At 52.5% G+C, this 27183-nt stretch overlaps 3 protein-coding genes and 1 long non-coding RNA gene across 7 annotated transcripts; 2 read left to right on the forward strand and 2 right to left on the reverse strand.

Annotated features, from left to right (window-relative positions):
* Nucleotides 1-437: 437 nt before the first annotated feature.
* On the reverse strand, nt 438-9344 carry CPXM1 (carboxypeptidase X, M14 family member 1). Of its 2 annotated transcripts, XM_049651057.1 has the most exons (15): nt 9121-9344; nt 8167-8372; nt 6615-6776; nt 6301-6410; nt 6037-6176; nt 5844-5934; nt 5073-5223; nt 4899-4987; nt 4417-4540; nt 4137-4333; nt 3877-4056; nt 3496-3793; nt 3174-3313; nt 1945-2047; nt 438-1846 (listed from the first exon to the last, which is right to left on the reverse strand). In XM_049651057.1, the coding sequence occupies exons 2-15, from the start codon at nt 8336-8338 to the stop codon at nt 1605-1607; spliced, it is 2199 nt and encodes a 732-aa protein (XP_049507014.1). In that variant the 5' UTR covers nt 8339-8372; nt 9121-9344; the 3' UTR covers nt 438-1604. The 2 variants fall into 2 exon arrangements, with proteins under 2 accessions (XP_049507014.1, XP_049507012.1); XM_049651055.1 differs by lacking the exon at nt 9121-9344 and having other exon boundaries at nt 8167-8638.
* Nucleotides 9345-12978: 3634 nt separating this feature from the next.
* Nucleotides 12979-15403, reverse strand: LOC125936770 (uncharacterized). The gene is made up of 2 exons (XR_007462119.1): nt 15313-15403; nt 12979-13239 (listed from the first exon to the last, which is right to left on the reverse strand). It is a non-coding gene; the product is annotated as an uncharacterized LOC125936770 (long non-coding RNA).
* On the forward strand, nt 14626-15488 carry CA3H20orf141 (chromosome A3 C20orf141 homolog). The gene is made up of 2 exons (XM_049651058.1): nt 14626-15138; nt 15215-15488. Exons 1-2 carry the CDS (start codon nt 14876-14878, stop codon nt 15453-15455), a joined length of 504 nt encoding a protein of 167 aa, XP_049507015.1. The 5' UTR covers nt 14626-14875; the 3' UTR covers nt 15456-15488.
* A 37-nt stretch (nt 15489-15525) lies between these two features.
* TMEM239 (transmembrane protein 239) lies at nt 15526-16665 on the forward strand. Of its 3 annotated transcripts, none has more exons than XM_049651060.1 (2): nt 15526-15614; nt 16183-16665. In XM_049651060.1, the coding sequence occupies exon 2, from the start codon at nt 16194-16196 to the stop codon at nt 16650-16652; it is 459 nt and encodes a 152-aa protein (XP_049507017.1). In that variant the 5' UTR covers nt 15526-15614; nt 16183-16193; the 3' UTR covers nt 16653-16665. The 3 variants fall into 3 exon arrangements, with proteins under 3 accessions (XP_049507017.1, XP_049507016.1, XP_049507018.1); XM_049651059.1 differs by lacking the exon at nt 15526-15614 and adding an exon at nt 15945-16049; XM_049651061.1 differs by lacking the exon at nt 15526-15614 and adding an exon at nt 15952-16034 and having other exon boundaries at nt 16118-16665.
* Nucleotides 16666-27183: the final 10518 nt, after the last annotated feature.

Consider the following 27183-nt stretch of genomic DNA (forward strand, 5'->3'; position numbering starts at 1 on the left):
GCAGTGGGGAGCAGGGAGATGGGACCTGTGGCACTGAATTCCTCCCGGTGATCTGAGATTGAAAATATGAGAGGCTTGGGGTGCCAAACCTGGGCGGTTCAGGCAGTTAAGTGTCTGACCTCGGCTCAGGTCATGATCTCACGGTTTGTGAGTTGGGAGCCCCGCATTGGGCTCACTGCCGACACTGCAGAACCGGTTCCAGATCTGTCTCCCTCTGTCCCTCCCCCATGCTTCCTCTTTCTCTCTCTCAAAAATAAATAAGCATTTTATTAAAAGAAAATATGAGGGGCGGAAACAGCTCTAGAAACAAAGACAAGACAACAGCCCACACTAAGGCACAGCTTGCCTAACAGAAGGCTATATGGATGTCTTTGTGTTGAATCTACACGTTAGTAATTGCCCCTTACAAGCTCTCCTCTGAACTGCAGGGCGGGGGGCGGGGGGGGGGTGGTGCGCCTGGAAACCACATTTTGTGGGCTTCTTTGCAAGCTAGGGTACAGTTAGATTTTTCTGAACATTTTATTTCTTTAAGTAACCTCTACGCCCAACATGGGGCTGGAACTCACGACCCCGAGATCAAGGGTTGCACGCTCCACTGACTGAGCCAGCCGGGCACCCCAGTTACAGTTAGATTTTGCCAGTGGATTTTGTAGGTTGGAAATTAGAAAGTGGAAGGAAGGAAGAAATTATTCTGCTTCAGCCTCGAGACATGACAAGTGATCATGGCAAAGTGGCTGCAAATGGTAAGTGGCCTGATTTTCAGGTAAAACTCCTTTCTCTCTTTTTCTCATCCAGCTCTTCCAAAACCTTTATAGCCAATGCCCAGCGTTAAATTTTCCTCTGCTTAAAATACCTAAGCGGGCTATTTCCCTCGCAAGACTGACACATAATTTGCCCTTCAGTCTGAAGGAAACGAATCAAATCTTGTCATTTACCAACACCTTCCAAAGAGGGCTGGTGGAGCAAATCCTAATGTCCCCCGCTGTTCTGTCTTCCTCGTCTTGTCTCTCCTTGGAGCTCTCGGTCCATACCCCACACTTGGGCCGCCTCCCATCTAACCTCCGAGAACCTTCCCATCTGTTGCATCCTTGACCTTTTGAGTCCCTGCCGAACTGCGCTGCCATATTTCACACCCACGTATGTAATCCCGTCTGTGCTCCCACAGCATGGCCTGCACCGTGCCAAACTGTCCCCTCTCTTGACGGTGAGCCCCAGGAGGCTGGGAGGGCACTGTTTATCCTTGACGCCTTGCATGCTTGGGTCTGAGCACTGCAATGGTTCCTGCTGCAGAAGCTGATTGATGGAGGAGTTGCTCTGGCGAGCCCTAGGTTCAAGAACCCGGGCGGGATCCTCTTTCCACACCATTTCTCCAGAAGTCATCTGATGAGAGCCTGCCAGCGTGTGTGGACTAGGATCGGGGAGGAGGGGAAGCAGAGGCCTGGCCCAGGGGCGGGACCTGGGACTCAGAGACGGCAGGAAGGCTGCCTGAGGTACCAAGTAGCTTTAATGAGCCTCAGCACCTCTCCCCCCACTCTGTCCCTCCCGCTTTCAGTTCTGGACAGGTCCAGCCTGCCCAAGGCTCTGGGGATGTTCACCTGGAGGTGTTAATTCTTCTGCCCCCTCAGGCGCTCCAGACGCCTCCGAAGGTCTGGGGGCACTTTGGCCCCGGAGGCGAGCAGTTCTCGAAGTCTTTGTTTGGGAGTCTTGGTGAGGTGGAAATTGCAGGGCACTGGGCCCTCTTCAAAGGTGACCCGGCAGCTCCTCGTCACTGAGTGATAGCCCTCAGCACTGGCGGTCACCATATAGTCCCCTGGGGTCAGCAGGCGCCAGTAATCCCCGTCCCATGCTGACAAGAGTGAAGGTCACGATCAGGATCCAGTGATCCTCAGCTTCTGACCCTGCCTGAAGGCCTCCCACACCTCCGCCATCCCCTCCCCGACACACCTGTCGTTACATCGTGGTTAATCCCGTCCACAGAAATGACAGCATCGGCAATCCCGAGTTCTGTGTCCTTGTCCCGCACAACTCCTGCAATGCCCACTCGCACCTGTGCGGGAAAAGGCTATCAAAACCCTTTTCTTTCTGCATGAGGTGTGACCTTCACCTCATTTTCCAGCTCTGTTCACGGCAGACTTGACGATGGCATGTCTATGTTCCTAGGTGGCAATACCCTGGTAAAAGTAACTCCTGATGGGGGCACCTGGGTGGCTCAGTCGGTTAAGCGTCCAATTTCGGCTCAGGTCACATTCTCAGTTCGTGCGTTCGAGCCCCACATCGGGCTCTCTGCTCTCAACACAGAGCCCACTTTGGATCCTCTGTCCCCCTCTCTTTCTGCCTTTCCACTGCTCATGTGCATGCTCTCTCTCTCAAAAATAAATATATGTTTTTAAAAAAAAGCGGGGGTGCCTGGGTGGCTCAGTCGGTTAAGCGTCTGACTTCAGCTCAGGTCACCATCTCGCGGTCCGTGAGTTCAAGCCCTGCGTCGGGCTCTGGGCTGATGGCTCAGAGCCTGGAGCCTGCTTCCGATTCTGTGTCTCCCTCTCTCTCTGTCCCTCCCCCATTCATGCTCTGTCTCTCTCTCTGTCTCAAAAATAAATAAACGTTAAAAAAATAAAATAAAATAAAAATAAAAAAATAATAAAAATAAAATAAAATAAAATAAAATAAACTCCTGATGGATAAAATGCATCTGGACTGGGAGAACTACAAACACCTGGTAGGAAGGCTCATCTTTGGGTTTCCCCAAGTTCAGCGACCCTTGACATAGGGCTTGTCATTTTGGAACCTTTGGAAACCATACTCACAGAGCCATCACAAGGGATATAGTTCCTGTGGGATGTGACGCATCTATGCCAGGACACCCCCTGCACTTGAATAATAGGTCTTTTCTGAGAACAGCTCTCCCAAGACAGCTCTGGGACAGCTCCGTGGACCCGGGTCTATACTGCTGTGCGGTTTACACCTCCCGGCTGATGATGTCTGATGCTGCCCTGCGGCAGACTGTGCTTTCAGTGCTCTAACCCTCCAGGTCAATCTGATACCAAGTGTGACCCAAGGCCTCTGTGAGTCAGCACGTCCGGTCGGACCCTGGAAGGCCCCCCCTGGTGGGAGCTGCAACCCTACACGGACAACAGACCACGGCAGGCCAGGGTCGGGGGGGATTCGGATCCAACCTGCTCCAGGTAGGTGAGGAGGGCATCTTTGTTGTTCTCCCACTCCTGGGGCAGCTCGTTCTCGTGAGGAAACTTGTCACAGGACAGCTCCACGGTGACCTCAAAGCAGTTGGTGTGCAGGTAGCTGAAGTCATTCATACCTAGGGTGGCCATGCATACTGGAGCCTAAGTGGGGGAAGGGAGCCCTGCCCGCCTGGTAGCCCTCCTCTGTGAGACACTTCCCGGAGGGATGGTCAACACCGCTGCTCTATGCGGACCGAGCAGACTGTCTCACGGGGACAGGGTTCTGGGGCCAGGGCTAACTCTACCCTGAGGCACATACTCCCGGGGACTGTGTGCCAGTCAGCGCCGTTGATGATGTTGCCGTGCAAGGAGAAGTCTTGGCTGTGGCAGGGTCGGCGGTCTGGGTCCTGCATGGCCCGGTTAGTGCCAGCATAGACGGTGCTGAGCCAGCGGAATACGGCATCATCCGGGGTGGGCGTGAGTTCACGGGCAGCCCACGGGGTCCGGGTCATGTCGAACGGGTAGGACACCACGAGCTCACCCCCATGGAGGTTGGCGCTCAGCACAAAGGGGATCCGCTTCATCCACTCGATCACTGCCCGCGTTTCGGGAGCCACCTAGATAGGGTCAGGTGGGGTGAGGTGGGAGACAGAGACAAGAGCCCCCCGACGACCCTCCGCCACTTCCCCAGAATACTCACGGTGGCGTTGGGCAGGGTGTAGTAAGTGGGCAGTGGCAGGTGATGGTTGGGGACGGTGTCAGGCACTAGCCCGTCATCCTCTGCTTCCCACAGCGGTGTGTTGAGGTCAGCAAAATTATGGTTAAGGTCAATGCCCTGCTGGTTCCAGCGGCCCTCTGCCCAGCCTACCAGCTCCGAGCCCTGCCAGGGAAGGGGCCTGTTCAAGCCAAGCAGGCATCAGGGCAGAAGGAGCGGGGTGGCCCTCATGCCAGGCGGCCTACCCGGCGAAAGGCAGTCTCATAACCATCAGGGTTCATGGAGGGCAGCAGGTGAATACGTGTCTCGGTGAGCAGCCGGGTCACGCGCGGGTCCCCTCGCAGGAACTCACGGCACAGGTACTGCATCAGAAGCAGGAGCAACTCCCGCCCCAGGGCCTCATTCCCATGCATGCCGGCCACATAGCGCACCTCAGGCTCTCCTGGGAACACAGGGGCTCCACGTGGGCTCGCGCCCACAACCCTTCCCTGTGCCTACCTCTCCCTGCCCAGAACCTGCCAGTACCCAGCTCATGTTGGCCAGGGTGGTCCGACATTTCCATCACGTACAGCTTCAGGCCCTGGTGGCTCTTCCCAATGCTGTAGATGCGGGTGACGTTGGGGCACTGCTCGTTCACCTGCTTCATCAGCTGGGGGGGTGGGCAGGGGCAGAGTATAGCACGGCATGGGGCACGGGAGGATTAGACCCAAGGGTCAGACCACATGAGGCCATGGAAGCGCTCACAAAAACCAGCGGTGGCCCACAAAGATGGGACACCATGGCACCAAATAGGACCAGAGCAATAGCAGACCAGAAGGAAGGGTTAGGATGAGGGAAATACCACAGCAAAGGAAACCGGGGCAGAGTTTAGGGGTCAACGGGCGAGAAGGATGAGACAGTAGGGGGAGTAGGGACATGAGGACAGTCATAGCAGGTTATGCCCTGGTGGGAAGGGGACCTGAGCTAGGCAGCTCCTCCCTCCTGGGTCATAGGAGTTCATGTCTGACCTTCCTCATGGCCTTGTAATTGTGATGCCGGAAGTCCAAAGGATCAGAGGATCCCAGTGCAGGGGCCTTAGGGAATAGGTCGTTAGGATCTGGTGGAGAATGAATTCACGGTCAAGGGGGAGTCCATGGCGGAGGTTTTTACCCTGCTCATCCAGCCCTTGTCCGACTGCCCACCTGAGACAGGGCAGGCCAGGATCTCTGCCCGGAGGCAGGAATCGCCTCCCTGGAGCCAGGTCTGGGGCAGCAGGCGAATGAAGCGGGCCACCTGGGGCTCAGGCAGGAGGTTCAGCACCGGTGTCTCTGGGTCTGAATTGGCAGGAAATACCTGGGGGCATCGAGTCCTTTAATGGGACTGCTCAAACCCCAGCAGCCTGGCCTGGAAGCAGAGAAGGAGCTCAGGCCTCTGAGCTCACCACCAAACCCACCGTGGCGGGCTTGCCTGGAGACCTGCACTCTCTGTCAAACACAGACCACCCGCCCACCTCTCCTACCCCCTGCCAACGGGCCGCTCTAGGCAACCACGCTTTCTGACTGGGTCGCAGCTTATTAGACCAATATGGCCCCATCGCTCAGGAACAGCCAGTCCTAAAGCTGACCGGGCCCCACACTGTAGCCTGGTATAAAAAGAGGTCCGTCAGATGGGAAAGCCAGAGTGGCGGGGAGGTGAGAAGTGGCGCAAGGGTCTGAGGCCCATCGACCAGAAAGGGTGTTCCAGCAGGAAGCTACAGCATGAAGCAGACCCACCCCGTGGAGAAAGTATCTGGGGAGGAGGTAGGCATATTCCAAAGCAGCTTGGCCCCAAGGCTGCCTGGTGGGTGCCACGCATCTTGACAACAACCCCCTTTCTCCTGGGATGCTGAGTGGGCGTCTGTTCCTTGACCTCAGAGGAGCCCCAGCCCAGCCTAGTACCCTACAGTGGGGCCCAGCCCCCATGGGACCACTCACCGCATCCATCCCACTGCTACGGTTCCTGCTCCCCCACCACGTCCGGCTGTCATTGCTGAACTGGACCTTGTATGATGTGACCCAGTCGTACCTGGCAGGAGAGGTCGGGAGAGATCCTCCGTGGCCTCGGGACTCCCACCCCAACCCTCCCGAGTCTACCCGTGACTTCCTGGACTGGGCTAGCCTGCCTCACCTCCAAACAGAGTTCCTGCCCTGTGTGATAATGCCCGAGAAGCGGGTGGGGCGCCTGGCATCCACCTGAAGCCACGGCTCAGCATCCTGAGGCTCAGCACACCAGGCCCCATCATAGAGATCACCATCCTCCAGGCCTGACTGTGGGCACAAGACATGGCCATGAGACCCAGGTGAACAGTATAGGGTGGGCCAGGATGGTGCCTGGAGAGGTGCAGGGAAGAAATTCCTAAGGGTTGCCCTAATTGGACCCAGGACTGCTGACCTGGATGTTGAGCCGTCCCCGGTGTGGTCCAAGACCAAAGGACTGGCTGCTGGATGCCTCGAGCTGGCTATCTGAAACTCGCAGGGACTCCAGACCCAAAGGGGGGCAGCCTGGGGCAGGGACAGAGCAGTGAAACAGGACCAGAGAGAGAGAGAGAGAGAGAGAGAGTGGTCAGGGCAGGTAGGAAGCCGAGCCTACGCTTGCCCATGTGCTGGGCGAGCTGGGACCATGCCTTTGCCCATGAGGCCAAAGGTGATGTCAGTATGTGGCCCATGGGCTGCAAGTTTGGGCAGGGCCCCCCGGAAGGGCAGTACCTGGTTCCTTCTCCTCTGGGAGGTCAAGGGCTCCCGCAGGGGTGGTGATCACTGGAGGCCCAGTAGTCACCAGTGGTCTGGGTCTAGTTAGCTTCTTTCTTTTCTTTATAATGACCTTTTTCTTCTTGACGAAGCGAATCCGGACGTGCTGTTCTGAGGTCCCTGGGGACCAGGGAGGCACATCAGGGCAGATGGAGTGGTCTGCCAGCCCAAGAAGCATGCAAGCCCATAGCAGCACCCCCACCCCCGACCTCAAGTATCTAAAGACCTTAGCATGGACTTGAAGTCTGACCCCCACCTGCCTCTCCCGGCACGTTCTTGGCTTCTTCTCCTTCTTGACGTGACTACATGTTTGGCCAGCCTCATCGCTGACCCTCCCCAACGGAGAGCTACACCCAGCCACTGGGAACTATTTGGTTGCTCCAAAGAGCTGAGTTTAGTTCTTTATCTCCAAGCCTTTGCCTGGGCTGACCCTCTCCGTCACACCGTCCCCCACCCCTGATCTCATTACCTAACTCCCATTCTTTGAATTTCAGCCCAGCAGCCTTCCTCAGCTCCAGACTTAGTCTCATGCTCCAAAGCCTCGGTGCTGCCTTTATCGCTGCATCTGCCCTCTGGGCTGAGATGTTCCGTCCTCAGATTCATGTTTGTCTGGGTGCTCAGGCTTTCCAGGGCTGGCCTGTGTCCTGCTCGCCCTCAGCACAGGGCCTGGAACACGGCAGATGCCACTAGCTCCCCACGCACCCACGCAGGCTCTACAGGTACCTCCAGAACGGGCTGTACATTTTCCTATCTGGTGACCCATGCCTTTCCACATACTGTTTCTTCTTCGCTGCTCTCTCTTTTTGGCTCTTCCTAATTCAGAGATATCCACCCTTCAGGACCCAGTTTCATTTGCCTCCTCTGAGAAGCCCTCCTGGGGGCCATCCCTTTGACTTCCTCCTCTACCTACTCACTTCCGAAAAGTCAGGAAGTCAGGCAGCCTGCCTCTCCCCTTCCCCTGATGGTGCCCCTAGCCTCCAGGCAGCCTCAGCAAAAAGCACTCTCCCAGCCTTGCTCTCCTTCTTTCCTTCCAGCCCCTGCCCTTAAGCTCTCTCTGTCCTAAGTCTGATTCTGCACCATTTAGTCTCGGTGCTTTTGTCTGTGCCTCTTTCTCCCCTTCTGCTGGCTCCGGTCTCAGTTTTCTCATCTGTGAAAAGGGAAGGTTTGGGGCTGAAAGAGGCAACATCCTACTGGCTCCAGTCCCAGGACCGCTGACTTGGTCTGGCCGGGAACTAGGGCTGCTGAGTCAGCAGCCGTAACAAGGGGCAGGGAGGAAGGAAGGGAGGAGAGTGTGTGTGTGTGTGTGTGTGTGTGCGCGCGCGCGCGCGCTGGGGAAGGGTCGGCACACAAGCTCCAGGCAGGGAGTGTGTGAGCGTGAGTGTGTGTGTGCGTACGTGTGTGTGTGTGTGTGTGTGTGTGTGTGTGTGTTGGGGAAGGGTCGGCACACAGTGGATGGGAGAGTAGGGTGACCGACTAGCCCGAGAAGCGGGCCCTCGGTCCGGGCGCTCACCGTTATTCTTCCCCGAGGGCTGCTGTGCCGGGTTGCTACTCGGGGCCAGGGTGGAGACCGGGGCCTTGGTGGTAGCGGGCGGCGCGAGGCCCAGCCCGGAGGCGCCGGGCGTCCCCAGACCCAGATCGACGGCAGGCGCGAAGGTGGCCAAGGCGAGCAGGAGACCCCACATGGCTGAGTCCAAAGGTGCGGATGCGCGGGGCCTGCTGCGGTCGGTGGGTTTGTCTCTTCCTGCCGGGCGCTCGGGAGCCCCCCGCCCCTTCCTGCCGCCGCCGCACGCCCCCTGCGCCTCCGGCCCGCCCACCGCACGCCCGCGGGCCTGGGACCCGGGAGGGGAGGGGTGGGCAGGGCAGAGCCCGGGCGGTGCTCCAGCGACAGACCCCGGAGCGGCCGCCGCGGGTCTCCGCACCCGCCGACCCTGCCCCGCCCCCTCCGGCCGTCCCGAGCTCACCCGCCCGGCTGGTGCGCTGCCCTCTGGGGTTTGTACAGCCCCTCGGCACCCCTGATCCCACTTAATCCTGTGAGGCGCCCGCCCCACAGTGGGCACCTACTTGGCGTCACACACCGTGCCAGGCGCTTTGCACGTGGCCTCTCGATCAAACCTTATTTTACAAACTGGTAAACTGAGGCTCAGAGCGCCCAACTGACTTGGCCAAGGCAGCAAAGCTGAGAACTTTGGGGAGGAAACTGCTACCCGAGAGGGAAATCCACCCAGAATCAGAGGCCCCCTGCCAGGGTGGATGGGACAGAAAGACGGGGGGGGGGGGGGGGGTGAGGCGGGGGGTGGGGCGGGGGCGGAGCGCGGGTGGGGGGAGGACTAGCCCTCCAGCAATCTTTCCGAAAGACCACTCGAGGGGCCCAACCAGAGGCGGTGCTTCCCACCGCCATCCCCTTCTCCGGCCCCGCCTCTCTTCTCTCCTCCTTCCCCCTGCCCTCCCCTACTCCTTTGCTCACCCGGCTGCCACGTTCTGGGTTTACATAATCCGAGGAGAGGAGCGGGAGCCGATACCCAGCGGGCTGGGGCCGTGGGTGGAGGGGCCGAGGCCTGATGCGCGCGCGTCCGGCCCTCCCTGCTGCCTTCCCCACAGCCACTTCAGTGTCCTCCCGGGGGCCAGCAGCCCGGGGTCTCTTGCTGGCTGGTTGCCCCGGATCCCGGGATTCCAGAGCGCAGGCCCTTTCCCATTCCCGCTCCCCAGCCCCCTCTGATTCCTCCACACCAGATCGCCTCCCAGAAGGAAGGAAATGCGTCCACTGTGCTCCTCTGGGCAGTGTTTTGTCTTTGCAAGGAGCCCGCCAGGGAGATACTGCCATCCCACCTAAGAAGCGATGTCCAGAGGTGGCCAGGAATCCTCTGGAGTGCGTGCCGCCCTGAGCAAATATTTTTTGCAGGGCCTCTATCTATATAAACACTTTGTATCACCCCCAAACCATTCTGGCGGCCCAGTCTCACATGATCCTTCCCAAGAAATACCCCACTGTACCCCTGGAACTGACCCAGCACCAAGGCAGAAGCAAGTCCTGGAGCGCCTCAAGGCATCTGCCCCAACCCAAGCATTCTGGGTGGAGAGTCCCCAGAACGGGAGTAACTGGGTCAGAGCCCGCACGGCCTCACTTCTGCCTTGGAGCGCCCGCCTGGGAAGCACTGCTGGGTCCCAGGCACCAAAGGGGGATTAGAAAAACTCAAGGAAAGGCGCCAAAGCCAAGGGTTCCTGAGGCACGGGGCTGGCCAGATCAGGGGCAGAAAGACAGTACTATACGCTGAGGCTTCTTTGCCGTGGGAGGTCAGGACAGGCTCCCGTGGAGCTAGAAGTGGGTCTGAACAGGTCCTGAGGGCTGCTCCCTCTTCTTCCAAAGCCCAATCTGGCCACTTCTCTGTCTCCGACCCCAACCTCACCCAAGTTTGATAGACGGGTGTGAGGGGCCACCCAACTAGGACATCTCAGCCTTCTGAGGTTCCCACCCACAGTTAAATCGGGTCAAGTTCTGGGGCATCTGGGTGGTGCAGTGGGTGAAGCGTCAAACTGTTGGTTTGGCTTAGGTCATGACCTCATGGTTAGGGAGTTCGAGCCCCACCTCGGGATTGGTAGTGAATGCTTGGGATTCTCTCTCCCTCTCTCTGCCCCTCCCCCACTGTGTTCTCCCCCTCCCTCTCTCTCTCTCTCTCTCTCTCTCTCTCTCTCTCCCTCCCTGTCTCTCTCCCTCCCTCCCTCCTTCCCTTAAAATTAAAAAAAAAATTTTTGGTCAGTTTGCTCCTGCCTTAAGTCCCTAGGGGTTTCACCGGCCAGGCCCTTATGACAAGGCTCTTCCCTACCCACACCTTTCCCCTCTCATCACCCTGGGCTACTCTGGCTCATATTCCTCCAGCCACACTGGCATTCTAGCAGTCCCTCCAACACATCAGGCCCATCCAGCCTCAGGGCCTTTGCCCTGGTTCACCAAATTTGCATCCTCATTCTACAGGTTGCTTTTCAGCGTCACCTGTTTCCAAAAGCCTTTGCTGACCATTCTGATGAAAGCAAGCCCCATCCTCCACACCCACTCTATCCTCTCACCCTGTTTTATTATTGTCTTCAAGGCAACTCAACATTTTGAGATTATCTTGTTTTGTTATGTGTTCACTGTGTGGGTCCCCACCCCCCAGCAAAGATAAGCCACACTCCAGAAGAGCTTCTTGTACCCATATGTTCAAAGCTGCACCTCAGGACCTAGAACAGCACCTGGTCCCTAGTCAGTGCTCAAAAAGTATCTGTGTAGGGGCGCCTGGGTGGCTCAGTTGGTTGGCGCCCAACTTCGGCTCAGGTCACGATCTTGCAGTTTGTGGGTTCGAGCCCCGTGTGGGGCTCTGGGCTGACAGCTGGCTCAGAGCCTGGGGGTCTGCTTTGGAATCTGTGTCTCCCTCTCTCTCTGACCCTCCCCTACTCATGCTCTCTCTCTCTCTCTCAAAAATAAATACTAAAAAAAAAGTATCTGTGCATATATTCAAGGTTTAGAGAGACCTTGACCAAGCAGGGCTGAGGGGAGCTGACTCTCCCCAACAGTGCAAGGTTCTGTAGGAAGGAAATGGCAGACCACGAACTGGGGGACATTCCCCCAAAGGGACTGGCTGGATGGGGCATGCTGACCACCCCTGGCTGATCCCTCAGAGGCTCGGATCTGTGGGGTGCTGATACCTATTGTGTCCCCTGTGCCCCCTCATCCTTATTTTCACCTCTTACCCCTTCCCTTTCTGCCCTGTAACAACCTTCAGGGCCCCTTCGTGTCCCTCCATGCCCCCCTGAACCCCTCAGAGCCTTCTATGCTCCTTCATTAGTTCCTCATCGCCTCGCATCTGCTCCCAGCTCGGCTGTTGCCTTCGGCCCTTGCCACTTGGGTACCTGGAAGCAGGTTCTGGAGGCGCAGCTCCAAGGTTTGCACTGAGGTGCTCCACTCCTGCCGGCTCCCCAGGGTGGTCAGGTGGCTGGAGGTGGAGAGGAGAGCTGACTTTGGTACCGCACAGGCTTAATTTCACACCCGCCTCTGCTGTATTATTTTGTGTGGGTATCCTTGGACAGTCCCTCGCTCTCTGAGCCTCTGTTTCCTCATCTGTAAAATGGGGACAATAATATCTTAATCTCAGGGTTTTGTGATGAAGCGAGATAATATGCGGTTCCCAGGGGCTCCTAAACTAACCAGATGAACTGAGGGTGGGAGAACAGCTTAATACAGCCCTCTTATTCCCCCATGCATGGATGGAATAAATCAAGAAAAGAAAGGAGGCCATGTGTCTGGCTGCAACAGTAGAGTAGTAGTAGAATCTACTGCCTGCCTGGGCCTCCTAATCTTCTGTCCCTGATGCGGGGGCAGAACTCACTCTGTACTAAGTGCTCTCCCTGTGATGGAGGTGAGCCTTGATGGAGACTGCCCCCCCCACCATGGCACCTACATGCACTAGGAGGCATCTCCCCACCTACCCGTGCTCTCTCTCTCCCACCACCTCCCCCAGCTCTCTCTCTCTCTTTTGTACATCAATGTCTCTGAGAGCCGTCCTTCTCAAAATGTGGCAGAGGACCAACAGGACCGGCATCCCCTGGGAGCTTGTTAGAAATGCAGAATGCCAACCCCAGACCTGCTGCATCAGAATCTGCATTTTAACGAGATCCCCAGAGGAGTCAACCCCAGGAGGCTCATGTGCACATTAAAGGCTGAGAAGCACTAGATGGAGATTTAGAGCACCTCCATCTAAAATGCATGAGATTCACAACTTTCAAGTTGGATGGTGTTTGAGGCTGTCACCGGAAATCCTATCTCAAGCTACAAGAGCACATCCAGGTAACATTTGGAAGTTGGTATTTCGTTCATCCCAGTAGGGTATGTTCCTGACCTCTACAATATGACCCTCCATTAATTTTCTTTATGTTGAACTACATCATTTTGACCAAAATACTACAGAATATAGTTTTAAAGGTAAATCACATTTTAGGCTTGCAATAGAAGACTCTTTTCTATGCTTCTCCATTTCTCCTTGTATTTATCTCTATGCTTCTATTGCTACCTCTTAATTTTTCTAGGTCTAGATGTTATCTGTAGATTTCCTGCTATGGAATTAAGGATTTCGCTTTTCCTACCATCTTCCCCCACACATACGTTCAAGGACACTAACACACTTCTTCCATCCTCCCAAAGAGCTAAATCACTGGGATGGATATTCAGGGCTTACCTTATGGCCATGTAAATATTACTGTTCAACTTTTTGTGTTCCCTGGAGTTAGTGATTACTTTGTTTTATCATCTGCTTGGTTTTCTGGGCACCAATGGATAATTTAATCCCAAAGCAACCAGCGGAACTGAACATTTATTTTTAGCATATCTAAAAACCGCAGATAATCAATCTCATTTTCTTCTGGAGACATCCCTCCTGGAGCATCTTGCTTTTGAGTCCAGGCTGGGTTGTTTGCTTTCTTCACTGGGAAGCACAGCTGACATCCTGAGCCTTTCTCATCATTGCTTTCCTGTACTTAGCCTCATTTCTTTAGTCTCGTGTTGTCCTTGCAGTTTAATGCCTGATTTTGCTGAAGCACATCCTCCGGCAGCTTTCTAGGAAAGAGTGTATGCAAGGTCAAATTTTTGAGAACTTGCATGGCTTACAATGTCTTTATTCCCTTCTCATATGTGATAATCATTTGGACAGATACCTGGGTTTAGGTTGGAAATAATCTTCCCTCAGAATTTTGCAGGCATTGCTTTATTACTCTGGGAAGAACCAAAGCAAGAACCACCAATGAATGGTCCCAAGGGCCAGCAGCGTTGGCTCTATGCACTGTTGAGCCCATCACTTCCAAAGATGTCAAGTCCACCAGGCTTGAGTCTTTGGACAGGGCCCACTGGAGGCAGATATGAGATACGCCACCTGATTCTTTTTTTTTTAATGTTTATTTATTTGTTTTAGCGGAGAGAGGGAGAGATAAGGTGGATACACATGCATGCAAGCAGGGGAGGGGCAGAGAGAGAGAGAGGGAGAGTAAGAATCCCAAGCAGGCTCCACTCTGTCAGCACAGAACCTGTGGCAGGACTCGATTCCACGACCCGTGAGATCATGACCTGAGCCCATGCAGAGAATCTGGCTGCTTAACCAACTGAGCCACCAACCAGGAGCCCCTGGTGCCTGATTCTTGCTGTCTCCTCTCCTTGGGGCTCTATGGCCACTGTCCCCTTCTTCCCCCACCCCATTCAGTTTTCCTTCAAAGTATGGTATATGCACAAGGATTCTGTTCCTAGTTATGATCCGCTTCCACTCTTGCCTCTCAAGTCACTAAACCGAGATGCGGTGGAACTTCTGTAACCACCACCCACTTACAGATTATCATGGGAATAGGGTTTTGTTTTTTTTTTCAGATGATCAATCTCTTCCTTATCTGTCCATTTTCCTTAATTTCATTCTCAGAGGGTAGCTTCAACCTCCAGTTTGGGGGTTCCTATGATGTGGCCCTCTTACATTCACGTTATCTATGCCATTTCTGGAATCCCAGTATCTGGGACACTTCCCACAAACCACAGGGCTGAGAAACAGCCCCCTCCTGCCCCACCCCTTAGCAGTCTGGTGGGAGCCCAGCCCCAGAAAGCCTCAGGGAACTTCCTGGCAGAGCCTATCTCTGCACTCCAGGGTTACCATCCTGAAAATTCCCCCACGGGGGCCCACAGGTATCACCCAGCTCTCAGGGGAGAGAGAGCTGCCGACAAGAAGATTGAATGATTGCCCCTGGACACACAGCTCTGGGAACCCGCAGGAGAAAGAAAGCAGTCCTTCCTCTCGTGCTCAGCTGCCCATGTGATGATGGGGTTAGAATGCCTTCCTGGTAACTCAGATCCCCACGGCGGGGGGAGGGGGGGGGACGCCCTAGGGCAGAGAATTCCCAAAGGCAAGGGGATGAGTCTTCATTCTCAGAAATCACTGACTCCCTTCTGGCTAAGCTTATGAGGCCCAAACCAGCAGCAGCCCCCCTCTCTGCCCCAGGGCCCCACCTGGCAATAGGTCACAATGCCCCAGCTGCCCCGTCCCAGAATAGCTGACTGAAACGAGAGGTGAGGAGGGTTTGGTGGGTGGGTGTGTGGGGAGGGGGAGATTCCCACCGAGCTCACCCTTGAGTGTCTGCCAGGGCCCCACTCCCTCCCACACACCCACTCCCCACACTCCCTCCCACATTAGTCCTTCCTGTCACCTCCACCTCCCTCCATGACCCAGCTCTGCTTACCCAGGCCCAAAGCCCTTGCTTATCCTATCCCAGTCCCTCCCAGGGGCCTGGGTGCGGGGGAGGGGTCGTGTAGTCCAGTGGGTCCACGTACGTCCCCCTGGGGCCCTAACCTGGCCCAGCTCCTCGACAGCGTTCTAGGGCTGGGGGCACTGGGGCTGACGATTCGGACGGTCTTTTCCACGGCTGGGCCAGCCTTGCTGCTGCTGCTCCTGGTCAGTTTCCTGGCCTTCGACCTGCTCCACTGGTAAGTGCGCTGCAGCCTGGCAGGCGGCTAAGTGGTCACCTTCTAGAAGCCCAGAGGCCACCTGCTCTCTCCACAGCCCCGCAGACGCCCCCGGGCCACAGCACACACTTCTCACGGGAGGCCGGAGTCAGGGGGCCGGTGAGGGTCCGGGACAGCGGGAGGCTGTCCTCCTACCTCCGGCAGCGGTGGTCCCAGGAAGACTCAGCCCCCACGAGGCCCTGCTGCTGCTGCTTCTGGGCCTGGGGTTGTTCCTGGGAGCGCGCGGCGTGCCCATGGCCCTGCTCGGCCTGGCTTTCTGCCTCCATCCTTGGATCTGAGTGCCCTCCAGAAATACACTGGCCATGCTGCTTCCCAGGTCTCCTTTCCTCCATCCTGGGCTGAGCACACAGGAGCGTACCTCTGAACTCAGGGGACCTCCGGACCCACAATATGGACAGTGGACACCTGGGTCTGAGTCTAAGGACAAGAAATAGAAGGTGAGATGAGGGACAGGGAGCGCAGGACAGGATGTGGCAGCCATTTCCGAGCTTGTGGGTTGGGGTTGGCCATTCTGGCCTCCTCTGTGGTTCCAGAGAATGGGCGTCCAGAAAGACAGACAAGAGAGCAGAGTGGGACTGGATATCAGGTAGCAGGGTAGGAACGGGGATCCCGAGGGGGCTTCCCGCAGGAAAGCCTGGGAATCTACATCTGTGGGCTCACCCCATGCCCCTGCCAGGCTGGAGGGGCCATGGAGAGGCTGCGCAGCGGCTGGCTCCTCTCTTGGCTGGACTCCACCCCCTCCCGGGTCACAATGGGGAACCCCGGGGAGGGGGGGAGGAGGGGGGAGGAATGACAGTGGGGGCTGGACTCTGGCTGCCAGGCGGTCCTGAGCGCTGCAGGAAGCAACATGACTTAGGGGTTTCTGCCCAGAGGTAAGATCCACGCCCCAGCTCAAAGCCCCACCCCACCCACGCTGGTACCCTCCCGACCCCTGGACCCCCACCTGCCTTGAGGTCCCAGGTATCTCCAGGGCTGCTTCTGCAGCTGGCCTGGCCCTCTCCCTAGGTGCACCAACCATGATGCCGCAGCCCCAAGTGGAGACAGATGCCATCGGGGCTGGCGAGGGGCCGCAGCAGGCAGTGCCCTGGTCGGCCTGGGTCACGCGGCAGGGCTGGGTGCGCTGGTGCAGGTGCCACGTACCTCGGAGCTGGGCCCAGTGGTGGACCACGTCGTGCTGGCGGCAACCATTTCAGCGTGTGCTGAGGGGTCTGGAGGGGATCCTCTACCTGCTGCTGTCGCTGATGTTGTGCCACGCGCTCTTCACCACCGGCTCCTACCTGCTGAGCTCCTTGTGGCCTGTCGCGGCCACAGCGTGGAGCCATCTGCTGCCAGCTGTCCTGCTGCTGGTGCTCAGCGCTCTCCCGGCCCTGCTCTTCACCGCCTCCTTCCTGCTGCTTTTCTCCACGCTGCTGAGCCTCGTGGGCCTTCTCACCTCCATGTCTCACCCAGACTTCGCTCAGGACTCGGACCAATAGAAGGGCAACCCCATCCGCTGCCTGTGTCTGTTGAGCCCTGGCCTAGGGCCTGAGGCCCCGGGGTGGGGGTGGGGGGGCAGTGGCCTCAGCAGGCCCCGGACGACCAGTCCCTAGCGCTGCTCGGGCCATAGGTGATGTTGCTAGAGACCAGAAGGTAGACTGGCCTGACCTCCGGGCACCTCCCTCAAGCCCAGACTGCAGATACTTGTGGGGCGTCAGGGACTTTGAGAAGAAGGGACAGGGCAGAAGGCTTAGCCAGGGGCTGAGCTGGGCCAAGCCATCTAGAGCTCCCACCAGGGTGGAGTGACACCACCAGGGCTCCCTTAGCAACTGGCAGCATCTTTTTCTTCCAGGTGCTCAGCTGTCTCAGCTGCAGACTCATTGAGAACTTCTAGCTTGGTATTCCTCACACTCACCCCCTCTTTCCACTTCCCCAGGCTCTAGAAAGGGCCCGCGGACAGAAAGCTGGCCGAGAAAGGGCTGGCCAGAACCCCCATGAGACCTCAGTGAACTCACTTCCTAGTCCTTTCTGCCCAGGCACTCCCCACTCCCTAGACCTCCTACCTTCTGCCTCAGTGCACATCTCTAAGCGGGCCAACTAGGGTAGTGAGGATCCCAAAGGGTACCCGCGCTAAGATTCCTAAGGTCTGTTATGGAAAAATGAACAAGAAGTCCCATTTCTCCACTTACACAATGTGTGGCCACGGCCACTTAATTCTTTTGAACCTCAGGGGTGAGTGGGTCTCAACCCTGTCACGGGGCTGGTGTGAGTCAAAGGCAATACCTTGTGTGTGAAGCGCTTCGCAAAGACCGGAAAACTGTAAGATTTTTGCATTGAACTATAAGAAAAATCTGTAGGCTCGAAAGGTCTTCTGACCTCGAAGGTGGTCGAAAGAGCAGGAAGCTTCCCTAGGCCTTCAGAGAAATGCTCTGTCATGGGTACCCTTTTGGCCCTCCGATGGTTAAACGGGGATGGATGGGTGTGGACAAGATGTAAAAGATCGTGTGACATGAAATCTCAAAATGTGCAGATGTTGGACTCTCCTGATTGTGAAATGCTTGGGGCTGGGACTCAGTGCCAGGAGATACTTGGCCAGCTGTGTGAGTCGGGGAGCGCATAGCCCGTGGGTTTCTGAAACTGTCCCAACAAGCTGCTCACAAGTACCAGGCAGATCTTGGAAGGCGGCATCCCTTCATACCCAGCATGTTGGCGGCCATTCATATACCAGCTAACCCTCCAAGCAACATAGTGATCTGTCATTACCATATAAGGCACATGGCAGACAGCTCTAATCACAGCTAAGACCCACCCGCCTGACCCCTACCCAGTCCTCACCCCACTGCATCTCTAAGCCTAAAATTTCTGCTCCTGGAGCCCCAGAACCAAAGTTCCCCTCTCCTATCACCTAAACATTCAGGCCAATAGGGACCGGCCCCTAGAACACAAGTTTATTTTTGTTAAAACCCATTTGCTGTGGAGTTTCATAACCATGAAGGCCACTGGTCAGATGCCTTCAGCGTCCGTGCCTGAAACTCCAGGCACAGTCCTTCCTTCCCGTCTCCTTATGGTTCTCCCTCAAATGTGGTCAGGGTCATCACTTCAGAGCCTTGGGGTCATTCTGATTAAAGGAGAGAGGACATTTTGACCCAGACCAGGCACACTGCAGGGGAGGGGGAGGAAGGATATGGACAGGAACAAGGAGAAAGCCTTCTTCCCTTCCCCACATAAATACATACCTTCTACCCTCCTGCTCTGCTGGTAGAGGATAAAGTGGTAAGGACAGACTGGAGAGCTGATGGGCAATATTTATCAGATCAACACATACCCTGTGACCCAGCAATTCAAAATGAATTCTCACAGAGGCCCTTAGGGCCTTGCTTCTCAAAGCGTGGTCCCACCAGTTCTGGCAGTATAGGTCTCACCTGGAAGCTGGCTAGAAATGCAGTGTCAGGCCCCACCCCAGGCTTGCTGAATCAGAGCCTGCATTTTAAGGAGATCCGGAGTGCTACCCGTGCACACAAATGTTTGAGAAGCATTGCACAAGAAAGGATATGTTTGAGAGTGGTGCAGGAGATGGGAAAGGTAAAATACGGTGGGTGGATGAGCACCGTCGTTAGAAGAGACACCTCTGTGTGTTGATCTTGAAATCCTAGCACTGAGTGAAAAGAAACCTGAGTGAGAAATAATACAATTCTTCTGAGACAAAGTGAAAATGCATGCCCGCAAAACCACCTTTTTTTTTTTTTTTTTTTTCTCTCCCTGAGAACGCGTAAAAACATAGGATCGACAGAATGGAATGACCAAGTCTAGGGGCAGGCAAAGGGGAGTGGAATATACAGATAAAAGGGGAAAACGTGAGGGACCTTGCAGAGATGAAAGAAAAATGATAACATGAATTTAATTCCTGGAATTCCTTTAAATGTAGACAAAATCACCCATTTAGAGTTAAAAGACTGAAAATGCAAGCCTGGGGAGAACGAATGTGCTGGAATGAAGGCGTTCTCAAGCCTTTCAGGTTTGGGCCAAACAAGGAGAGCTGTCCCACTGGCCTGAGTGACCCGGATGGTATCTTTGTCTGGCTTCCCCCACTGTCCCCCTGCAGCCTGCTTTGATGGGTGGGGGTGGGGATGGGGGTGGGGGTGGGGGTGGGGACCCAGTAACCGGATGGCCTGACCAGAAAGATAACCAGACCTGGCGGGGCAGGAGGGACGGGAGCGGAGGAGGCGTCAGCCGCGGGGGCGGTGCAGCTAAGAGAGCAGAGAAGGATCCACAGCTGCATACACAGATGGGGGGTCGGCACCCAGGATTCTCCTGGGCCCCAAGTGCAAACTGTAAGAGCGGCCGGGACGCGGAGGGTCCGAGAGGGCGGCATCAAGTCTCAGGAGGCGGGGACACCACTTGAGACCGTTGTCATTGGCCACCCCGGGGACGGTGAGGCATCCCTCGAAGAAGGAGGCGGTGGGGCGCCAGGGGATTTCTAAGGGTCAGCTGCGGGGAACCGAGAGGGGGCGCTCTTCCTCAGATTCAGGGGTGCAGGGTAAAGTGTGTCCTGGCTCGCGGATGCGGGCAGCGGCTATCCTCACCGAGGAGGGAGGAGACCGGCTTCTGCAGGGAGGGGGCGAGGGGGGGGAGGCCCGCGCCGCTTGGGGAGGTCAGGCCAGGAGCAGGAGCCCGGTGGGGCGCCTGGCGCGGTTCGCTAGGCTCAGGTGCGCGCGATAGGAGCCGGGGTGACGGCTGGAGGGCGTCGGTCGAATCGGGTGCGTTGACCGTGGCGGCAGAGCGGGGCGGGCAACGGCCTGAGGCTGGGAAGGAAACCCTGTGCCAAGCGGGGGATCGGAGGGCTGTGGACACCCCCAAAGGGAATGCGCTGGCCATCCCGGAAAGTCGGCAGCCCCCGGAGTCGCAGCTTGTGGAGGGGGTGGCCGACGATGCCAGGCGCGCCCCCTAGCGGATACCTGCTCCTCTGGCAGCGAAGAGTAGGGCTTGGTTGGGGTGTGGGGAGGAAGGGAAGGGAGGGGTCTCTCTCACTGGCGGGAACGCTGGCACTGGGGGCGAGGGTAGATCCTGGGACCAGGGAGGGGCATCTTCGGCCCGCTGTCATCGCAGTAAGGGCTTCGTTGACTCCTCACCTCTTTCTCCAAATCTCCAGCCTGGATCCCCCAGCCGGAAATCCAGGGGCGTCAAGCGCAGGGCGCTTGAGAAACCTGGGAAAGGAAGAGTCCAGTCTAGCCGTCTTCAAGGCGTCACGGACTCCCGGGCCAGCCCCAGTCTATTATCCCATCCCTCCTGGGGTGAAGAGCTGTTTTTTGCGAGGTTTTGTCAGGGTCTGGATGCAACCAGTTTTAAACAATTTTTTTTTTTTTTTTTCCTGCTGAGCAAACATCTATGCTCTGGGTCTTGCTTCCTTTTTACCGTCTTCTTACCTTTCAAATATTTGCCATCTAAAAAAATAAAATAACTTGATTTAAGATCTGTTGCTTCTACCGTATTTTCTGGCCTGTGTCTTTAAATGTCTAACAAAAACCCCACAGTATTGAAAATTGATATGTGATACTGCATACTTGTAAAATATTTGTAACATATATGAAAGTAGAAAAGTCCTCTAAACTGAAGGGTACCACATCCATCTAAAAGCCACATGTTATCAGTATGTCATCAGGCCTCTCCCTCTGCATTCATCTAACTGTGCAAGCTGAGGTCCCAGATAATGGCATGTGGAATTGTTATTCATAGGCACCTTTGACTGGATCCTGATTTTAAAGGAACTTCTCCGAAGGTGCCACCATTAAGAATTCTGTAGATGGGGCACCTGGCTGGCTCAGTTGGTAGAGCATGTAACTCTAGATTTCAAGGTCTTGAGTTTGAGTTCCATGTTGGATGTGGAGCCTACTTAAAAAAAAATTTTTTTTTTAATGTGGATTACTGTAGAGTTTTGGTAGTTAACCTTTATCTAGTTAAGGAAATTCCTTTCTATTCCTAATTTGCTAACAGTTTTGACTGTGAATGGATATTGAATGACATTGTTTTTTTTCTGCATCCACTACAAGGACAATTTGGTTATTCCGCTTTACTCTGTTTATATGGTGAATTGCATTTTAGGTGTCTTAATATTAATTAAACTTTCTAGAAAAAAAACCATCCTGTTCCTTTTTGACTGACATCAAATTCACACACATTTTATGTGCAAGTAAAATGCACAAATCTTCGGGGTACAGCTCAATGAATTTTTATATACTTGGGTGTCCATGTGACTACCACTCAGATCAAGATATAGAACTTTTCCATCATCTAAGCAAGTTCCATGTTGTCCTTTCCCAATCAATACCTCCCCCCAAGGGTAACCTCTATTGTGACTTCGATCGCCATAGATTAGCCTATTCTTGAAATCATGCAGAACAAACTCATACAAAATGTACTGCAGTGTCTGGATTCTTTCAAGGTTGCGGCTATGAGATTTCATCCATGTTGTTGCATCTATCAACAGTGTGCTCTCCTTTATTAGTCTACTGTAAGGGAGGCAACTATTTATCTACTCTCCTGTTGAAGGACATTTGGCTTGTTTCCAAGTTTTGGCTATGAATAGAACTTAGATGAATATACTTGTGTAAGTCTTTGAGTAGATAGAGGCACTCATTTCTTTTGAAGTGAAATTGTTGGATTATAGAGTATGTGAATGTTCAACTTTGGTAAATTCTGCCCAGTGATTTTCTTTTCTTTTTTTTTTTTTTTTTAACGTTTATTTATTTTTGAGACAGAGAGAGACAGAGCATGAACAGGGAAGGGGCAGAGAGAGAGGGAGACACAGAATCGGAGGCAGGCTCCAGGCTCTGAGCCGTCAGCACAGAGCCCGACGCGGGGCTTGAACTCACGGGCCGCGAGATCATGACCTGAGCCGAAGTCGGACGCTTAACCGACCGAGCCGCCCAGGCGCCCCTGCCCAATGATTTTCAAAGCAATTTATACCAAGCAGTGATTCCACTGCTTTTTTCAGTCTATCCACCTAATTCATGGTGTAGGGTGTCTGCTCTCTCCTGGTCATGAGATATGGTATTTATATTTGTTTCTCTCTCTCTTTTTGTTTTTTTCACGTTTGTTTCTCATTTTCACTTGTGTCTGGGGAATTTCTGAGAGGAGGAGGAAATACCACCTTTATTCTATCACCTTCAAATTGTACAACCTCTCTCCTTTTTAAAGCCAAGAATGCAAGGGTGGTTCAACATTAACACACACACACACACACACACACACACAAATGTAATTCACCATATTAAACTAAAAACTAAAAACCATGTGATCATTTCAATAGATGCAGAAAAGCATTTCACAAAATCCAACATTCATTCCTAATTAAAAACAAAACAAAACTCTCAGTAACCTAGGAATAGAAGGAAACTTCCTCAACTGTGTAGAAGGCACAGTTAAAAAATAGGGATCCCTATTAAAAAATAGGGATGCCTGGCTGGCTCAGTCAGTGGGGCATGCGACTCTTGATCTAGGGGTTATGAGTTTGAGCCCCACACTGGGTGTAGAGATTACTTAAAAATAAAATCTTAAGAAAAATTTACAGCTAATCTCACATTTGGTGAAAAAACAATACTTTTCCCTTAAGGTCAGGAAAAAGATAAGTATGTCTGTTTTCACCATTTCTATTCAATATTGTTAGAAACATCCTAGCCAAAGCAATAACACAAGAAATAGAAATAAAAAGCATACAGATTAGAAAGCAAGAAGTGAAACTGTCTTTATTTGTAGAAAACAGGATTGCTTATGTAGAGAATCCAATCGAATCTTTTTTTTTTTAATATAATTTATGGTCAAGTTAGCTAACATACAGTGTATACAGTGTGCTCTTGGCTTCAGGAGTAAATTCCCATGATTCATCACTTAAATACAATGCCCAGTACTCATCAAGTGCCCTCCTCAAGGCCCATCACCCATTTTCCCCTCTCCCCTGCCCTCCCAATCAACCCTCAGTTTGTTCTCTGTATTTAAGAGTCTCCTACGGTTGGCATTCCTCTCTGTTTGAAACTATCTTTTCCCCCTTTTTTCCCCCCATGGTCTTAAGTTTCTCAAATTCCACATATGAGTGAAAACATATGATATCTGTCTTTCTCTGCCTGACTTATTTCACTTAGCATAATACCCTCCAGTTCCATCCACGTTGCTGCAAATGGCATGATTTCATTCTTTCTCATTGTCAAGTAGTATTCCATTATATATATAAACCACATCTTCCTTATCCATTCATCAGTTGATGGACATTTGGCCTCTTTCCATAATTTGGCTATTGTTGATAGTGCTGCTATAAACATTAGGTACATGTGCCCCTATGAATCAGCACTCCTGTATCTTTTGGATAAATTCCCAACAGTGTTATTGCTGGGTTGTAGGGTAATTCTATTTTTAATTAAAAAAAAAATTTTTTTTAACGTTTATTTATTTTTGAGACAGAGAGAGACAGAGCATGAACAGGGGAGGGGCAGAGAGAGAGGGAGACACAGAATCTGAAACAGGCTCCAGGCTCTGAGCTGTCAGCACAGAGCCCGACGCGGGGCTCGAACTCACGGACCCTGAGATCATGACCTGAGCCGAAGTTGGACGCTTAACCGACCAAGCCACCCAGGCGCCCCTTATTTTTAACTTCTTGAGGAGACTCCACACTGTTTTCCAGAGAGGCTGCACCAGTTTGCATCCCCACCAACAGTGCAAGAGGGTTCCTGTTTCTCCACATCCTTGCCAACATCTGTTGTTTTCCTGAGTTAATTTTAGCCACTCTGACCAATGTGAGGTGGTATCTTAATATGGTTTTGATTTGTATTTCCCTGATGATGAGTGATGTTGAACATCTTTCCATGTGTCTGTTGGCCATGTGGATGTCTTTTTTGGAAAAGTGTCTATTTATGTCTTCTGCCCATTTCTTCACTAGAGAATCCAATTGAATTTATAAAAAAGCTACTAGAGGGGTGCCTGGGTGGCTCAGTTGGTTGAGCATCTGACTTTTGATTTCTGCTTAGGTCAGGATCTCATGGTTCATGAGTTTGAGCCTCAAGTCAGGCTCCATGTGGGAGGCCTCTCTGTCCCTCCCCTGCTGGTGCACACATGTGCACATGCACATGCACACACACACACACACACACTCTCTCTCTCTCTCTCTCTCAAAATAAATAAACTTAAAAAGAAAAGCTACTAGAATAAGTGAATTTAGCAAAGTAACTAAATGTGTACATGGTCACCATTATGACACAAGGTCCATATGAAAATATCAGTTGTATTTCTCTGTACTAGAAATGAATGATCAGAAACAGAAATTTAAAAAGCAGCATCATTTAAAATTTTTTAAAAAGCCCTTAGACGTAAATCTGGCAAAAGATGTGAGAGATCGGTACGCTGATAATTACAAAATGTTGCTGAGAGATTTTTTTAATGTTTATTTTTGAGAGAGAGAGAGACAAAGGGGCAGAGAGAGAGAGAGAGAAAGAGAGAGAGAGAGAGAGAGAGAGAGAGAATCCCAAGCAGGCTCTCCACTGTCAGTGCAGAGCTCCGCTCAGGGCTTGAACTCACAGACCATGAGATCATGACCTGAACTGAAATCAAGAGTCAGACACTTAAATGACTGAGCCTCCCAGGCACCCCATTGCTGAGAGATTGTAAAGAAGACCTAAATAAATGAAGAGGTATATCTTGTTCAAGAAATGGATAACTCAATATTGCTAAGATGTCAATTTTCCCCAAATTTATATTGTTCAATATAATCACAATAAAAATCCCAGAATTTTTTGTAGAAATAAGCTGATTTTATTTTAGTTTAGTTTAGTTTGAGAGACAGAGAGTGAGAGCAGAGCAAGAGAGAGAGAGAGAGAGAGAGAGAGAGCATGCGTGGGAGGGGGGAGAGAGAGAGATTGAGAGAGAGTGAGAGAGAGAGAATCCCAAGCAGGCTCTGAACTGTTAGCATAGAGCCCAATGTGGGGCTCTAACTCACGAACTGTGAGATCATGACTTGAGCAGAAATCAAGAGTCAGACAGTTAACCGACTGAGCCATACAGGTGCCCTGAGATAAGCTGATTTTAAAACTCATACAGAAAGGTAAAGGATCTAGGGTAGCCAAAGTAACTTCAATAAAGAAGAACAAAGAGAACGCTACCTGATTTACAGACTTATCATAAAGTGATAATAATCAAGAGAGAATGGTGTTGGCATAAAGACAGACAAATAGATCAGTGGAACAGAGTATGGAGTCCAGAAATGGATCTATAAACATTTGTACAACTGATTTTCGACAAAGGTGCAGCAAAGAGAATTTAGTGGAGAAATGATAACCTTCAACAATAGTACTGGAATCATTGCATATTCATATGCCAAAAAAATTAATCACCTTGCACTATATACAAAAGTTAATACAAAATAGATCACAGGGGGCGCCTGGGTGGCTCAGTCCATTAAGCATCCAACTCTTTTTTTTTTTTTTTTAATTTTTTTTTCAACGTTTATTTTATTTTTTGGGACAGAGAGAGACAGAGCATGAACGGGGGAGGGACAGAGAGAGAGGGAGACACAGAATCGGAAACAGGCTCCAGGCTCTGAGCCATCAGCCCAGAGCCTCACGCGGGGCTCGAACTCACGGACCCTGAGATCGTGACCTGGCTGAAGCCGGACGCTTAACCGACTGCGCCACCCAGGCGCCCCAAGCATCCAACTCTTGATCTTGGCTCAGGTCATGACCTCAGGGTTTGCCAGTTCAAGCCCCACATCATGCTCTGTGCTGATGGCTGGAAGCTTGCTTGGGATTCTGTCTCTCCTTCTCTCTGCTCCTCCCCTGCTTGTGTGCTCTCTCTCTTTCTCAAAATAAAAATAAACTTAAAAAAAATATTTAAAAAATAGATCACAGACCTACAAGTAAAACTCCAAACCTTCTAGAAGAAAACATACAGGAAAATAGTTGTGACCTTGAGTTAGGCAAAGATTTTTTAGATATGTCACCAAAAGTATAAACCCAAAATACACTGCCCCTGATCAAAATTTAAGTGGTCTCTTCCTCAAAAGGCACTGCTAAGAAAAAGACAAGCCACAGAAGGAAAAAGTATTGGTAAACCACCCATCTGATAAAGGACTTGAATCCAGAATAAAGAGCTTTCAAAGCTTGAGAAGTTTTTAAAAAGGGGGGGGGAGGGGAGGGAGGAGCGGAGGAACAATTTGAACCGAAACTTTACCAAAGAAGATAAATAGATTGCCAATAAACACAGGAAAAGAAGCTGAACTTCATTAGTCATTACGGAAATGCCAATTAAAACCACATCACCCATGTATTGTGATACGTAATATTAGGAAGACTAATACCAAGTGTTGGCGAATATGTGGAGGAACTATATCCCTCACACACTGCTAGCGTGAATGTAAAATGGGACATCCACTATGGGAGAATCTTTGTCAGTTTCTTAACAGTTAAACATACAGGGGCGCCATGGTGGCTCCGTTGGTTAAGCGTCCGATTCTCAATTTTGGCTCACGGTTCTCAAGGTTCGTGAGTTTGAGCCCACGTCAGGCTCTGCGCTGAGCGTGCAGAGCCTACTTGGGATTCTCCCTCTGCCCCTCCACTGCTAGTGCTCGCTCACTCTCACTCTCAAAATAAATTAACAATAAACATTAAGAAAAAAGAATATATTAATAAAAATAAATAAATAAAAGTTAAACATACATCTACTGTATGATTCAGTCATTTCATTCTAGGTATCACAAATGAAAACATGCGTCCATTGGGGACTGTGGGTGGCTCAGTCGGTTGAGCATCTGACTCTTGGTTTCAGCTTAGGTCATGATCTCATGGTTTGTGGGTTCGAGCCCCACGTGGGGCTCTGAGCTGACAGCACGGAGCCTGTTTGGGATTCTCTCTCCCTCTCTCTCTGCCCCATCCCTACTCGCACCCTCTCTCTAAAAATAAATAAAGTTTAAAATTTTTTTAAAGAAGTGAAAACATATGTCCATACAAAGATTTGTACATAAATGTTCATAGCAGCTTTATTTGCAATAGGCAA

This window comes from Panthera uncia (genome assembly GCF_023721935.1).
Source record: "Panthera uncia isolate 11264 chromosome A3 unlocalized genomic scaffold, Puncia_PCG_1.0 HiC_scaffold_11, whole genome shotgun sequence".
Lineage (NCBI taxonomy): Eukaryota > Metazoa > Chordata > Mammalia > Carnivora > Felidae > Panthera > Panthera uncia.

Bases quoted from the DNA above. Each gene is read 5' to 3' on its own strand.
- CPXM1 (XM_049651057.1), bottom strand. From the start codon at position 8,338: ATGTGGGGTCTCCTGCTCGCCTTGGCCACCTTCGCGCCTGCCGTCGAT. The intron at 6,777-8,166 runs GTGAGCGCCCGG...CCTGGTCCCCAG, and splicing joins GCCCTCGGGGAAGAATAACG to GGACCTCAGAACAGCACGTC. The intron at 3,314-3,495 runs GTATGTGCCTCA...TGGCCACCCTAG, and splicing joins CTGGCACACAGTCCCCGGGA to GTATGAATGACTTCAGCTAC.
- CA3H20orf141 (XM_049651058.1), top strand. From the start codon at position 14,876: ATGACCCAGCTCTGCTTACCCAGGCCCAAAGCCCTTGCTTATCCTATC. The intron at 15,139-15,214 runs GTAAGTGCGCTG...CTCTCTCCACAG, and splicing joins GCCTTCGACCTGCTCCACTG to CCCCGCAGACGCCCCCGGGC.
- TMEM239 (XM_049651061.1), top strand. From the start codon at position 15,967: ATGACAGTGGGGGCTGGACTCTGGCTGCCAGGCGGTCCTGAGCGCTGC. The intron at 16,035-16,117 runs GGTTTCTGCCCA...CCCCTGGACCCC, and splicing joins AGGAAGCAACATGACTTAGG to CACCTGCCTTGAGGTCCCAG.